Here is a 16559-nt window from a genome sequence, read left to right as displayed (position 1 = left end):
ATTCTGATGGAAAAAAAATGTTATGTGATACTAATACGCCATAAGAACCAATACTGTGTACTGTAAGCAACAAGGTTTCTTGATCTTGTCACAATCATGGTAGAGATGGGGTCTCAATTTTTAAGGTGTTATCTTATAGATCTATTACTGTATACAGAGTTATTTTTGCCCTATTTTTCACCTCACCTCACCTTATTTGTCTTAAAGGGGCGAAAATTAAACAGGGCAAATATTTCCCTGTATACTGTACCACCTCCTGTTAAAGGAACAATCACTTTCTGCGCCAGTTACTGAGCTAGTGTGGTCAGGGATGGACTCTGTGTGGCAACTGAACATGTATATCCCTACCTAAAATTCTTACATTGTTCACAGTACGGTACATGAATAATAAAAGCATGTTGATTAACTTTTATCATCAAAGATTAATGAACAGCACAGAAATAACTCTCTTAACTGATTCTGGTACATTGTAGTAATATTAAGCTCTCAAAAGATTAAGTTGTACCAATTGTACCAGTACTGGTAGTCATGAATTTGAATATTTTTATTCTTTCAGGGTCTAGCCAGATCTTTTCCCAGGGGACAGGGGACATCCTAGTGGACTGTTGCAGTGATTACTGGAATGGAGAGGATGTGTGTCCACTGACGGAAAATGACAGGTTACAATATAGAATCAAAAATTATTAATGCAATGAATTCTCATAAAATAACCTATGTACAGTAAACGCATTATATTTAGCATTTACTGTATTTTGGAAAAATCAATTTATCAAGTTTGTGTGGATTTGAATTAGCAAATTTTAGAATGTACACATTTACATACCCATTACTTAATTGCTCAATTAACATTTAGCGATGTATTCAATTTGTATAACAGAACATTTGTTCAATATCAGACACTGCCATATATAACACATTTATTGTATGGTGATGTAATGTATGGTTGGTGTTGGTTTTATATTTTGCAGGAAGAAGGTCTTGGATTTCTACCACCGATCCAGCATGGCTGCCTACTGTACGGCCTTTAGTTACCGACCTCTGACCCAGTACATCTCCCCCCACCTTTGTGAGAACTTTATACAGGTCCCCCAGTACTGGTCCAGCATTCAGGAGCCAACCACTGTGTCACTGTAAGTCTCTATGTGAATGGTAATGCAGAAATACAGTTTTTGGTCAGAAAAAGCTGATCGATGGCTTATTATGGGGAAAACATCCATGTAGTTTTGATAGAGTTTGATTGTTAGAGATGAGACACATGTTGGACAACTTGGACACATGACAAATATGTTCAGTGAAACATTTTCATTAATATAGGAATTTAAACTCAAAACAATGAATTTTCAAAAACAGTTCAATGTGTTAACATGAAGTCTAGATTGATTCCATTGGTAGAAGGGATTGTTTGAATATGCAGATCTCTTTATGGGGATGGGGATGAAATGTAAAAATATTTAAATGTTTTACTATTTTACTCTGAAGATTGATAATCAAATAGTATGACTATTAATAAACAAGCTTTTGCCATTCGTTAACTTGCAAGACTTGTTTGTTCAAAAGTTGTGCTCATTTTGTTAAATAAGCAAATTTTCAATTTTTTTTATTTTTCCCCCTTTATAAAAATAATAAAGATACCTCTCCTTCATGACAGAACATCAGACACGGACCTGCCCTACGATTCTCACCTGTGGAAGGAGTCGCGGGCCTTCAGCATGGACTCGTTGTTTGACAACACGAGCACCTCGTCCGTGGAGGACACGGTTGGCTGCTGTCAGGCCCAGAGTAACCAGGTGTTCATTGGGATGGTCACCATGCAGTACCAGGCCAGACAGGTACCACTGTACACTAACTTGTAGTAAGTCTGATGGAGTCGTAACACATAGCCCACTAAAAGAGATAGCTACCTTAATGTACACCGGTAAAAAGAAATTTGTTTTGACTAAAATTGAAGTTAGATTTATGTTATTATTCTTATTTGCATGATTACCTGCTTAAATGGCACAAACCTTCCTTACAATACAAGTGTTTAGGTATATTTTTTTGCAGTACAATAACATTTACTACTCATCTTTTGATTAAAAGAAAAACCCCAAAAACTGATACCATAGTATTCATAAATGTTGCTGATTTAATGGTAGTGTTTAATTTTTACAGGATTTTGTTCAGCTTATTGACAAATTGGAAATTGCTTGCATCAGATTTGTCCATTTCTCTCAAGAAAATGAAGTTAGAAGCAGAGTAAGTCAGAGTTACTTTTCTTTTTAAAATGTACATTTGCATTATGAGTTTGTCTAGTCTAAACATAAGCAGAGAGTGCAACAAGTGTCTGCATGGAATTTTAACAGGTGTTCTCAGAGAAGATGGGACTAGAGGCTGGTTGGAACTGCCACATTTCCCTGCGGTCAGATTTGGGGGTAGGAACAGCCCCCACCAGTGCTTCAGTCTCGCAGATGGAGCTCTCCAATCGCTATTCAAGTCGCCACTCCTCGGACACAGCCGCCCGTGAAACAAATGCCTGTGCCCGACTCTTTCAGTCACAGGAGTCCATTAGATCTCGCAGCCACAGTGCACCGAGTGTCGTCAACTTGGACTCTTCTCAAGTAAGGTTCCAGATGTCGGATGTTAACAATGGCAAGCAGCGGCAGCGGTTCCTGAGTGAACATCATTGTGAGCCGCTGGTTCCCACTGATAGCCAGAACCATGGGAGTAACAGTCCCCCAGAGAGCATTGTCAATGAGAACACTCCCTTAAACTATGAAGAGGAGGGGGAAGTGATTTTGAAGTCTTATGAATGGACCAATCAGAATTCTGATAACATGGGCAGTGCAAGTAGAAATGCCTCCAGTTACTTGACTGATGACAGTTTAACTGGTGCACTTGACAACAGGGTAAAACTTTTATTTGAATGTTCACATTTTCACTCTTTTTCTAGATATTTTGAATGGATAAAATTTTGACATCTTTTACTTGATTTGCAGGCTAGGTTACCAAAAGGAATAGAAAATATTCGACCTCATTTGGAAAATGTGGACAATGTTCCTTTGTTAGTGAATCTCTTCACAGACTGTACCACAGAAAGTAAGTACTAAGGACCTATATGTTCATGATTTATTTGTAAAACATGTACCGAACAAATTGTGTTATCATTTGAATGCATTTTAGGTAATTCTTAAAGTGCCAATAATGCTCAGAAGAAAGACAATCTCAACTGTTTTCCTTTTTCATCACCTTTTTATGTGGTCTCTTGGACATTTTTTCTTTTTTATCATTTTCACTGAATATATGATACTAACGTATATAGTTCTTTGGGACATATTTTCCACAAATAAGTGTAAATCTAATGCATACAATCTTATCATACAAATGTACCTTGTGGAGAAAAACTAAGCAACTTATCATCCTGAAATTTACAATTTTATACATAAATCTAAATATTAGTAAGTTATCTCCTTTTTGAGGTACATAGCACATTTAAACATAACACTGAGGTCCTCCTTTACAGCGACGCGTGAGATGATGGAGATCATGCAGGAACATGGGGAGGTGGTGGTCTGTACTGGCAGTAATCTCAACATTGAAAACGTCGACCTCTTTCTGCAGGCAGACTGCAGGTAAGAACGGAGAGTAGCTTTGTACCTGTAATTACGGAGGCAATGCAGAGACTTATATCCATGAATTGTTATATTTTTGAAAAGTTAATGAATGTTTGAAATGAGATTCATGTAGAATTTGGACAAATTATTAATATGTGTACCATTTATAGGATTATCTTTACTGTTGTCAGGCAAACTTTTGTTAAATGCAGTGATGAAATTGATGAAAAAACTATAAACTATGAATGAATTAAATAAAAGAAATATTTCGGCTCTAAATTCATTTACCAGTGGTTTTCAGTAACCTTTTAGAAAGATGTTTCTTTCTTCAACAATTTAAGTATAACAGTATGTATTTGTGAAAGAGTTTGATTTGCATATTTTAACAGTATGGCGGTGGAGCCCCTGTACCCCTTGGTGTGTGCCAGGAACGCCTCCACGCTGACCCAGTGCAGGGACGACCCTCTGTCCCCAATGGCTGTGGCTGCCTCACTCATCAGCCTGCCCTGTCCACTCGTCTTCAAGTACAAAGACAATATTGGAGTGATCCAACTCGTCACAGAGGTAAGAAATACCAAGTACACAGGTACATACATGTAGTTGCTGAAGTGCGCACTACACATTAAGTTTACAGAGATAGGAGTGGGTGGTTATGATCCTAAAGAGAAGTATTGTCTAGCTTTGGAAGAAATTAGTATGAAAAATTGTAGAAGTTCACAATCATGTATGATAAGCCTTTAGGTTTTTAAGGAAATAGCTAGATACTAGATAGTCATTTTAAATAATACCGTACTCAGAAGATTAATTTACTTTTAATTATCTGCCATAAACATGTATGGAATACCACACAAAGTGTACTTATCATTTTTTTAAAGTATATCTGATAAAAATTAATGGTCCTTGGCACTTTATTTATTCCTAACAATTGTATCTTAAACTATTAAAACTGTAAAGAATTATCAGATATGAGTTGTGTTGTTTTTTTTTACTTATGCTCAAGAAAAAAATCATATTTATGATAACACAGTAATTGAATTGAAACTGTTGTCATATTTTTCAGGCTCGAACTTTCCTTCTGTCCCTGAAGAACACGTTCTATCTGATGCTGTGTTATCACCTGTCTGTGACCTTGGTCCAAGTCCTGGCCTCCCTCCTTCTCCTCCCCCCTGTCCTTGCCCCCCAGCAGTTGTTGTGGCTTCTCATCTTCGTCATCCCCCTCATCAGCCTCAGCATGATGGGTAATGCGGTGGACTTCCGAATCATGAACAATGCCACAGTCAAATATCCCAAGAATATTACCATAGAGGTATGCTTATATTACTGTGGAATCAGTAGAATTTGCAGTGTCTCAGCTCTTATGGATTTTGTTGGTACACCGTCACCAATGAGTTTATATTCCCCCAAAATGATGAAAGTTTTACATTAGAAATCATTAATCATACTTGATAATCCTTGAAATGACCAGTATTTCCTCCTGAATGTGTAAAAATAAATTGACAGATATAACGAATTACGCTTATAGCAAAGTAAAATCGCCCATCCCTGGCACTTATAAGCGTGTTTTACTGTATATGAAACAATAGTTCCAACGAGGTCTAATGATTCTACATTACCTTGAATGTACCAGCATACATGCAGTTAACCTTTGATATTTGATAATAACTACGGTACATGTATATTGAAATTACTCATTTGATGACTTTTTTTTGTCTGTTTTGTTTTTCAGATGATATTCCAGTTTATTTGCTACTACTGTGTGAGATTTTTACCGGCCATTTTAGTGTGCTTATTTTGTTATACATTTACACTCCACTCTTTTTGTGAGAGCGTTTCTACAGACTTTCCATACTCGTGTGCAATATTTAGTTTTAGGTAAGTAAAAGGGGAATAAATCTGTTTGATTAAAACATTAATTTATTTAAAAAAAACAGAATTAATTTCTAGTTATGAAAAAATATTAATGTGATATTATATGTCCTTTACAGGGTATTTAATTAATAGCTTGTCTTCTTATTATTTTGAAGCCCTCAGAATGGAACTGTAACGTGGTATGAAAAGTATTCCGGGGGTCTTGTTGTGGCTCAAAATATACTCCTCTTTTTACTGGTTTTATATTTTGGTAAGTGTTTCCGAACTATATTGTTGAATGATATGTTGGTCGTTTTCGACCTTCTAAATTGAGTTTAATGAATATTGATAAAACTGCAGTTCATTTAAGAGATTAAAAGCAAGTTATATAAAGTTCACCAGGATATGAACTTGTTCCCATGATCAAATCTTGTGAATCCAAAAGGGCTTTTCAGAAGATTTGATCTCATACTATCATATCACGGTGAACTTTTTAAAAATGCTGTTTATTACTTATATTTATGTTAAAAACAGACAAATTGTTATAAAATACATTGATATAAGTATGTTTTTAGTATAAAATAATGGAAACAATAAGTGTGTGTGGTAATCATTGTGATGTCATGGAAAAGTTTACACAAATTAAACTTTTTTAGATATTCTATAGGTTCATAAAAGGAAACATATTTGCAGTTGTAAATGTGCACATGTATTAAAGCACATCATCAGAAAATCCACTGCAAGTCTTGCATGTAGGTTGTTACCGTAATTACCACTGATGTGACAATACACATGTACCATACAATGATACTATGTACTGATTGTTGTAGCTACTATATCGTTGAGCCTTGTCCCCCAGTACATGTATAATGATTCGATGTACTGATTGTTGTAGCTACTATATCGTTGAGCTTTGTCCCCCAGTATAATGATTCGATGTACTGATTGTTGTAGCTTCTATATCAGTGAGCTTTGTCCACTGGTCGGACCCCCTCTGGCAGCAGTTGCCCACCACCAACAAAGTCTGGCGTGTCGCTGTCCCAGCAGTGTAAGTCTCAAATAATGTTTACATACTGGTACATGTAGTGTACTGTCTGTATGTCTCTATACTTAACATACTACATGTGTCTGTACTTTATCAGACTTGGTCTTCTTCTACGATCAAGCTTTCACATTCAAATCATGCAGAAAATAATGATACAGAATAATTAAATACATTGAATACTCTAACTTGTTGTGGAGGGACATTCTACAAATTAATTTTATATATTGATAGATTTAAAATTATTTAGAAGTATACACATGTATTCTGATTTGATTCACTTTATATTGAACAGTAGGAAATGTCCGAATTTGTATTTGTTTGTTCATGCAAATTTGTGCTGTGTATTTAAGGAAATGTTGCTCTGGTTTTCAGGCTGTTGTTTCAGTGTGTGTTCTTTGCCTGTGATATTGTGATTCGGAGTGACGGCCTGCCCTTCACCCTGTCCCTGGGGGATGTTCACCCAGCTGTGTATGCTACAGGACTGCCCTTCGCCCTCATCATTGTGGTCATAAATGAACTGGTTAAGAGGCGTGAAGTCAAGTAAGTTTTTTGTAACTCAAATATTTTTCTGTTTAAAATTAATTAAAACAACTATGGGAAACTTGCAGTCAGCATAGGTCTTTATGTTTTAAGAAATGAGATTAAATTGCTTGTACCGGGGGTATTGCGCATTTTCATTCATATTATTGTGTAAATAAGTAACAATCCTTAATTTCACAAGAAATACATGTCTGATTTCTTTTGTATTTCTTTGTAGATTATACTCTAGGTACCAGAAGAGAAGAAGGCTTAGCTTTGGAACAAAATTGGGAATGAATTCTCCGTTTTAACTACAACTGAGTTTATTTGTGTGATATTGTAGACATTGTATGGTGCAATCAGTATGATGTTGTGTGTTTTGATGGCTAAATGTGTGTACTTGTATGTTCTGAAAAAAGTGCAAAATTGTTGTATATTTTTGGAGAGAGACATAAACCAAATAATTTATTTACTAGACATATTACAGGTTTACATTTGAAGGATGCCAAAAGAAAAGTTAAAGCATTATTAATTAAAATATTTTGTTCTCGATTTTTAACAATTCCTTTTATATTTCAATTTTATTTTAGCAGTATTGTCTTTGCTTTTTCATGGATGTTGGATGTTATACAGTGAAATTACAAATATGTTGTTTTAATTTCTGTTTATTATACATGTACATGTATGGGTTTTTTTCTACAAGGTCTCAAAACATTTCGCATTTATATGTATTGGACAGATTAAACTGACAAAATATATTGATGAATTTCAATAAAAAGACGATGTCTTGTAAAATACATGAAACCTCAGTTTGCTTTGTTTTGTTTGGGTTGATCCTTTTGGAAGTCATAACCCCATAGGAAGCTAAAAGAAAGAGGGAGGGGAGATAATGTGGCAGCAGCAGTAAACACCTTGCCATTGTCACTCAAAGGGAAGATTGATTTACAATTATGATCCATAAGAAGGAGTTGTAATGCCAAAGTGTGGCTTTGTAAGGAGAAATGAAACAAAACATCAGATACTAGTAATCTACATGACATGTACTGCCTTTCAAATCCTATTTAAATATTCATCTTTGGTCAGAAATTTATTATGGGATCATGTCAATCCAAGACATTAACTTTGTTCATTATGCACTATAACAGTCCATGTATTTGAAACACACAAAAAATTATAGCTACTGGTACTTTGTTTTTTTTTTTATTTTGATCATTTAAAAGAAAAATCAGATTTTAATTACAGTAATAAATATCTATAATAAATACATTATATATGTTCCATATCAATTCTTGACATTTCAGTGGCAACAATTTTTAATCTTTCCTTGTGTTCGCCCCTGACTTGATCAGTCACAGCATAAAGGTCCACGATAGACTGCATTTTCCTCATGCTAATCATATCGTCTGTGATTGTTTCATCCAACCGATAGCATTCCCTACAATATGGAATGCGCACAGTAGTCACTGCAGGTAGTGATGCAAAAACCTGCATAAAACACTGAAGAGTATTGGCGCTAAAGTTATTTTCTGCAATATTCATGTACAACAAGTTTTTTAGGCTTCGAAAATGATGGACAAGGATCAGCAAGACCTCATCAGTCAGTTTTGTATCTTCTGCTTCAAACACACACAGACTAGAGCCAGCTTCACAGAAAAACTGACCAAGACTTCTAGTACAAGCCGTTAAAGTGTTCTCGCTGATATCCACTTCCTGGAGTGCTGGGGCATGATGGGAATGGGCAAGATAGGTCAAATCTAGATTGGTCAGACCGCATCCACAGAGTCTCAAGTACCTCAGCGATTGGTTCATGTTCTGTAGTATGTGCCGCAGCCTGTTTTTGATGCGATTGTTGCTTAGATCAAGCCTTGTAAGTTGTGGAAGTAGGGATAGAGTTTCTGACATTCTTTCACAGACAGTGTCATTTTGATAAAGGTGGATGGTGTTACATGACAGGTCTAAGGCAGTGAGATTCTCAAATCTTCTTAGTTCTGGTTCCATCTTGATGAATTCATCACAAGTTAATGAGTTGTACTTGAGTCTAATTCCTTTTAAAGACTGTAATGAAGTGGAAAAGTTTTCAAGTCTCTAAATATGGTAATACTCATGTGAAATGTGCATAAGACTCAAACATCTTTATTATTTATAATTTTTTTAAATTGTGTACAAATATGTCTGTATGAATACACATTGTAAGTACATGGACAAGTACCATAACTTCTTCATGCCTTTTGCCACAAAGTGCTAAAAGAGTTTTGTATCCCTGAGCTGAACCAGATTATTATACATGTATTGCCACAAATATGAATGAAAAATTTATACCATCACCCCAAAATTTACAATACTTACCCTTCTGTCTATTTGTTTCAACATTATTGTAATCTTGGGTTCTCCAAGGCATGTGGCATCCAATTTCTCAATGCACAGTCTCAGTTTACTCTCTGGAAATCCGGACACCTTCAAAGCTTTACACAACTCAGCATGAGTCTGGTCTGATGTCACAAATGCATCGAGTTTAATCACCACTGAAAAGCAGATTGATAATTCTGGTGATCATTTTTCTCGGAATTTCTTTTTAAAACATCTACATTGTAATTTCTTAATATTTTCATACCTGTGAAGTGTGAATGTACATTTGCTACTTCACACTTAAAGTTTATAAGTTAATTGTTGCAAATTGCAATTACCAAAGAATGATGATTATTATAAAGATACTAATCATCACTCTCTATACTAGAATTTTAACCTTTATTATCAATAAATTTAAAGCATTTCATTCCCCCCTCCCCAAGTTCCAGTAAACATGGAGGAAACTTACACACGGACTCTGGCAGACAGTTATCGGCATGCATGGATGTCCTGTTGGTTGGGAGGTACTGGATGGCAGTGTTGTACATGTTGACCATGGCGGTCTGTCGGGCCTCATTGTGGGCAAGCATACAGTGTGTGGCGAGGTAGTACAAGATGACTTCAGCTGTGAAGGACAGAATTGCAAACAGCTGTCATGATATTCTAATAGGTAAAATGTATTGTGAATATACAAGCAATGAAAGGGAATGACAAATTAAATTCATAATTAGATGTATAAACCTTTGATTAAAAATTATCATAGTTTTAATGCATGTACATGAACCCGTAGTTAATAATCAGAATTAACCAATACATAGAGTAGTATTGTACATATGCGTGAACATGAGTGCCTACACATAACACACCTGTTGGAAATCCAGACAAATCAAGATAGCGCAACCTAGTTGGCATCTTCTTCTTCACACATTCTAGAAAAGTGTGGGCCAGACATGTTGTATACCGCAGTCCTTGTCTTACAATATCAGAGAGGTAATAGGTGTCATGCAGAGGTTTTAGCGACGTGAATATATTCGGAGTAAGCTCTCTCAAAACCAGCGCTTCCATGTGCCAGTTGGATAACAAAACTTCAATGGCTCTGTCTTTGTTCTCCTGAAAAAAAAAATCACCATAAAAAATTTTAGAATCATTAAATTTCGATTTTACTGAATTAGCAAAAAACAATGTTGAAAATATAGGTCATTCCGCGAAGCGAAAGTTGACAAGGTTTTCGAGGGTGTCAATTTCAACTGTTACCCTCCCAAACAGGCATTATCTATCTTATTATACTGATTGTCTTAATTTTAAAGAAAACTTTACTGCTTTAATTTTTATTATTTATTTGCATTATTTCCAACATATAACTGACTTCTATAGGAATGATTTGAATTCTACAGCGAATCGTATGCACATAATATATGCGCATGTAACAGTTCGTTGAGTTACCCGTTGCCAAGTGTGATGCTAACGCTGAGGGTAACAGAACGGATAATAACGAGTCGGTTTGGGTACGACTTCCTTCTTCACTTGACTCCCCCAAGATATAAATTATAATCCATGTATTTTACATTTCAAGTTTGTGACAGCATAATTAATCACTAAAATGTCACCAAAAAAAGTTTATCAGAAGAAGGTCATGCATTCAAATCATACCTTTAAAGCTTCTTTCATCAAACACACTCGGAGCTCCTTTGGAACAATGTTAACAATGTATGAAGTAAAGTTTGAGTCTCGCACAATGAATTTGCAGCATGTTTCAACCAGAGAAGACGTCGATTTCTGGAAACGACCGATCGCTGGAGCAGCATGTAGATCTAAAGGATACACCGCTCCCTGGTAATTGTCATACCAAAGCGTTGTCTGCATGATTAAGGTATCAGACTACTAATTGAGTGATTCCATTATCAGTACCATTGAAAAGTGTCACAGGAATTTACTAACTCATACTTATAAATGTCGATATTTTAAACATTCGTGTTGCAGTCGCTTATTGACAGCGAAGTATAAAATCCATGTCAGTGTGTTTCTAGACGAGCTTCTAAAATGATGTATTACTAATTGTGGGATACCTTATTGATGATTGATCGAGTTGCATATAAATCACGAATAAACTAAGACTAACTTAACACAGTTTTGTAATAGAGAGAACATGGCTTTGTGCAAAGGAAAAACTATATACCATACATTGTTAGGGATATACAAACAACACATTTCAACAAGGTGTGGATATGTTTATTTATGAAATATAAAAATTTGTTGAGCATCATTCTTTTGTATCTTTATTGGCATGTACAATTGTTGTCATTGCACCAGAGGAAACTCGGAAATTTTATGGTTATTCATTATTTTCATTGCAGCTATTTCAGCACAAACAAAGTCCTTTCAAATATGTACAAAGACAGGGTACCTTCTGTACAGAGTATTGAAGAACTGAATGCCCTCTGTATCGATGACAAACCTGTCGAAAAGAAGATTAGGATCCCAGCTAAATCAGAGTTCTCCAGTGCTGTTACATATGATCCTATTGTTCAGTAAGTTTTAATATTTATGGTTATTATGATATGAAATAAGAATTTTTATGAAAAATAATGTCTTTTTTTTTCATGTTATCAGTAGTACTAAACGTTTGGTAAACATATCATATAGTTATTAGAGTCGGAAGAGATTTGGTCCCTGCATTAAAATTGTTAAAATTACTTGCCTAAAATTGATTCTTGCCAAGTACCAGTTTTTGCCATTGTAGTGAATTGTGAACACACAATATATAGTGGTGGCAAGGTACTTTGTGGAAACTGGTCTTATGACAGTGATACATGGCAAAAACCATTGTTATACATGTATGATGCAAGTGATTTCTATACATTTTTTTGTACATGTTCATTGTTGAACCTCTCCCCTGTGTTTCAATCAAAATTTTGTTTTTTTCTAATCAATGCTGATATGTACATGATATAATATCTCTTTAGGAAGGAATGATTAAAAAGTTTGTTTTAAGGGTGTTCATTAATTTTCAACCCTATTTTACTGTACAGTAGATATGAGGAGCTGATTTTAAACAGAAGGGAAATGACATGATTTATTTATTTAAACACAGTATTGAATTTCAATCAAAATTTTGCAGACATTACATTTCATTCCATCCACAGTGAGGTGAAAAATGTTGTGTGAAATGAGTTTTTTTTTGTGTGGCTTTTATGGTTGAATATATAAAATTCATATTGAATTCAATTATGAGTTTGTATATACCGGTATATTAGAGAACAGGCCTGTTTGGAATTATATGGTTTCATGCCTATTTTGCAGCTCTTTTATTAAATGTCATGAAAAGATTGTACAATGAACAATACAATCATTGATTCTTGCATTAAATCATTTGTACAGTACATGTATTATTAAACTTTTTTGTAGAAAGTTTATCAACATACTCATGAGAGATGGTAAAAAGGAAAAGACAAGAGAAATCATTGAACAGGTATATTATGATATTATGTGCCTGTTTTATGAAGAAAAAAAAATCAATGTTGACAAGGAAATTTACCATTGATTATAAATTAATATAGTGATTCTTTAAATACTGTACAATATTATGTTTTGTGAAAAAAGTTTTTACTACTAAAAAATGATAACTTTAAATCACTATACTTTGGATTGTAGGTTTTGGAAAACATTAAAATGAAACAAATAGAAAACTACCACAAAGCAACTACGGATGCAGAGAAGGCTATGGTGGTTACTGATCCTTTAAAAGTCTTCCATGGTGCTGTAGAAAATTGTAAACCGCTGCTGATTCTAAAGACTATTGTAAAAGGAGGAAGTGGCTACAGGGTAAGGGAGATAATCAGAGTAGAATAAATTCACATACTGTAGACACTCGAGATCAAATTCATTTATTTTTCATAATTAGATAATAGATAGTCCTCTTTACTATATTAAATACTGATAAACTATATTACCATACATAAATACAGGTAATGCTATATGCATGTCAAGTGCATACTAAATACAGTTGAACTTCGATATCTCGAACACTGATATCTCAATGACAATTGATATGTCGAAATGATTTGCAAGACCCAACCTTTTAATTTTAAAGTTATTTACCCTCAGTATCTTGAAATTTTTAAACAGTACCGTCTAGTTCAAGATAGCAAAGGTTGACTGAAATATACAGTGCCTTGTTTTTAAAACAAAAAGTAATTTATCGGTAAGTTAATAATTAATGTTTTAACAGATATATTGAATCTGTAATATATGTGGCAGTCATTTATTATAGCATTCAGCAAAGTAAAATGTGGTGGTTAAAAATGAAACCACAAATCTTTTGAAATTGACGCAAGGGGATGTTGAAACCACTCTTTATAATCACATGTCCCAAATAAATTTTGCAATCTGTTTACTTTTTGCTTCACAGGTTCCAGTGTACTGCCATGAAAGAAGACGACTGCGAGTTGGAATAAATTTCATCATTAAGACTTGTGACACAAGAAAGCGAAAAGTTCCCTTGTCAACAGTTCTCGCAACAGAGATTTTACAAGCTTACAATAATGAAGTAAGTGTGCTGATTCCAAAATTCCTCATTCCTGTATGCTAGTACTACATGTGAATAGATTTGAATTAGATACAACATTCATTTTCACCACAGGTGCTTGAGAACAGGACCGACCCCCAACCCTGTGTAAAGACCCCCTGCTCTTTACTCCTTTTTTATGCCCTCCTTCAAAGAAGGGAGGGCATATATCTTTGCTTCTGTCCGTCTGTCTGTTGGTCGGTCCGTCTACCAACAGTCTTTGCAAAGGTTGCACATACTGACATTTTTGACAGAGTTATGCCCCTTGGACTAAGACAAATTCCAATTATTTGCAGTTTCTATTAATTTTCGTCACAGAGGTCACCCATATTGAAATGAAATTTGGTATACTAATTTATCATAAAAAATTCTAGGTCAACTTTGATTTTGGGTTCAATCAATCAATTTTTGACAGAGTTATGCTCCTTGGACTAAGAAAAATTCCAATTATTTGCAGTTTTCATTTATTTTCTGCAAAGAGGTCACACACACTACATGTATTATGAAATTTGGTATACAAATTTATCATAGGAATATCTAGGTCAAGTTCGATTTTTGGTACAATCAAGCAGTTTTTGACAGAGTTATGCCCCTTGGACTTAAAAATTCCGAGTATATGCAGTTTCCATTAATTTTCAGAGGTTTTCAAGTGAGGGGGAGGGGTTATAAGAGTGTTTCACAAACATTTCAAAATTATCCTTAATTGATGATATACAGTGTAAATGTATTTCTAATCTAATTAATGATTTTAAAATGTTTGTTTAAGGTAATTTTTCAGAAGAATGAAGGTATAAAATAGATTAGAATTATGTCATTATAGAAGACCAAAGGATAATTTGATAAAAAAAATGATGACTGGGAGGGGGGGTCCTGTCCTCAAAGACTGGCATATGAAGAACAATTTTGTAATGTCCTTAATAAAATTTTGTTATTCAATACGCATCGTTTTACATTTGAAGCAATGTTACTTTTATGTGCTATATTGTTTCAAATGCAAATGTTTATTATTAGAAAATGACTAAAAATAGTTATTCTTTTTCTTGATCATTTAGGGTAATGCAGTTGGAAAAAAGCACCAGCTCCATAAAGAATGTGAAGCACAGCGAGCATTTGCACATTACAGATGGAAATAAAGACTTAATAATAAATCATATAAAAAAAATGTCTTTCTTTCATTTGTCGCTTTTTTAATCAAATGTATAAAGAGATGAAATCTTTGAGGTTTTTTTATTAACCGGGTTTTCCAAAGGAGAAATCCAGTTATTGAAATGGTGAAAATGGCGGGTGGGCGGTCAAGCGGGTGGATGGGCACCCTTAATGTACGGATAACTCCTCCAAGTTTTTAAAGTAGGAAGTTCTTTTGCAGATCAGTGTACGTATATCAGAGGTGTGTATATTGCTAGGATTTTGATTTCTGATAATTTATTAAAAAATATATATATCAGCTGTTGAATTGCAAAAATATTGCATATAGAGTACCTGTATCATATACTGTGGAATCATTAGATTTCGTGGTGGCTCAATTTTCGTGGAATTCGTGGGTACCCCTCATCCATGAATTAAAATCCTCCACGAAATAATAAATTAGGGTAATAAAGTCATATTTCCTTTGTAGGTTTTAGAGAATACAAGAAATTACATCCCCACGAACCTGTAAAATTTAAGCAATCCACGAAAATTGGCCCCCACGAAACTTATGATTTGACTGCCGTCATGAGAAAAGGGCCCTTATCTTTTGACGTCACAATGCTCAGAAAACGACGTCAAAGTAGCGGCATTGTAAACGCGTTTTTTATTTTCTGTTTCTATTTATTTTTCTGCGTCTGTGTTGTGTTTTTTTTTATTTAATAACTAAAGTCTGGACTTGTGTTCATACCGCGATTAATATTTTTTCAGTCAAATATTACATGTTGACTTAAAAAATAAACATTTCATTAATGAAATATACACATATAACGTCAATATCTACATTTCGAACGCGTAATATTCCACACAAGTTGATGCTGAGATATAAAAAAAATGCTGCTTTTGCATCCGCTATGAAACTTAAACACCAAATTTTCCATTCTAGTGTGAGATGAAAATATGCTCTTATTGGAAAATACCTTTTTTTTTCTTCTTTTTTTTTTTTTAATTAATCATCGTTGAAAACCAAAGGCCCGTGTCGCATACACTTACTCATTGCGTATAATTGAATGCGAGACTGGTCGTGGATTTCCGATGATGATTAATACAAATCAAATATTTCAAATCATAAGTATGAAAGTTTACCTCACGGGAGACGATTCTACACCTTTAAAATAAGTCGGAAGGAACACGAGAGAAGCGGATATGTCTCAATTATAGTGCTACTGCCAACATACAAAATAATTCTCGCATAATTCTATTAATACTAAAGAATTTGCGATGAAATTTTGAAACGCATTTAACTAACGGATTTGAAGAGTTCGAGAAATATTTTGACAGCGTGAAAATCTACTCTGATATTTCGCATTTGATTTCATGAAAAAATCAATATAAAAGTATATACCCGTACAAATATTTTTGAAATTATTTGAGTGCAACATATTTTATTTTCTTGTGCAATTTAACAACCCAAATCCACATGTTGTGTGTACTTTTTTTTTTAGCTATTTTACGTGAAAAA

The 16559-nt window shown here is 34.4% G+C and overlaps 3 protein-coding genes across 4 annotated transcripts in view; 2 read left to right on the top strand and 1 right to left on the bottom strand.

Moving 5' to 3' along the window:
* LOC105325783 (transmembrane protein 94) overlaps positions 1–7812 on the top strand; it is a 44224-nt gene extending 36412 nt beyond the window's left edge. For both annotated transcript variants that reach the window (XM_066067176.1, XM_066067174.1), the window contains exons 16-29: positions 557–659; positions 969–1130; positions 1649–1829; positions 2152–2235; positions 2343–2885; positions 2976–3075; positions 3500–3608; positions 3980–4154; positions 4651–4896; positions 5317–5462; positions 5615–5709; positions 6393–6486; positions 6856–7023; positions 7241–7812. In XM_066067176.1, the coding sequence (XP_065923248.1) occupies positions 557–659; positions 969–1130; positions 1649–1829; positions 2152–2235; positions 2343–2885; positions 2976–3075; positions 3500–3608; positions 3980–4154; positions 4651–4896; positions 5317–5462; positions 5615–5709; positions 6393–6486; positions 6856–7023; positions 7241–7313 (2279 nt within the window). In that variant the 3' untranslated portion in view covers positions 7314–7812. The remainder of the gene's footprint in view (positions 1–556; positions 660–968; positions 1131–1648; positions 1830–2151; positions 2236–2342; positions 2886–2975; positions 3076–3499; positions 3609–3979; positions 4155–4650; positions 4897–5316; positions 5463–5614; positions 5710–6392; positions 6487–6855; positions 7024–7240) is intronic.
* On the bottom strand, positions 7571–11262 carry LOC105325784 (leucine-rich repeat-containing protein 14). Its single transcript, XM_011425487.4, has 5 exons — positions 10999–11262; positions 10215–10458; positions 9818–9973; positions 9349–9524; positions 7571–9057 (listed from the first exon to the last, which is right to left on the bottom strand). The coding sequence occupies exons 1-5, from the start codon at positions 11209–11211 to the stop codon at positions 8269–8271; spliced, it is 1578 nt and encodes a 525-aa protein (XP_011423789.2). The 5' UTR covers positions 11212–11262; the 3' UTR covers positions 7571–8268.
* Positions 11263–11470: 208 nt separating this feature from the next.
* LOC105325785 (small ribosomal subunit protein uS7) lies at positions 11471–15078 on the top strand. The gene is made up of 6 exons (XM_011425488.4): positions 11471–11565; positions 11703–11876; positions 12754–12817; positions 13000–13170; positions 13757–13894; positions 14965–15078. The coding sequence occupies exons 1-6, from the start codon at positions 11495–11497 to the stop codon at positions 15043–15045; spliced, it is 699 nt and encodes a 232-aa protein (XP_011423790.3). The 5' UTR covers positions 11471–11494; the 3' UTR covers positions 15046–15078.
* Positions 15079–16559: the final 1481 nt, after the last annotated feature.

This window comes from Magallana gigas, chromosome 7 (assembly GCF_963853765.1).
Source record: "Magallana gigas chromosome 7, xbMagGiga1.1, whole genome shotgun sequence".
Taxonomy (NCBI): domain Eukaryota; kingdom Metazoa; phylum Mollusca; class Bivalvia; order Ostreida; family Ostreidae; genus Magallana; species Magallana gigas.
The sequence above is the reverse complement of the archived record's forward strand: the minus strand, read 5'-3'. Positions and strand labels throughout refer to the sequence as shown.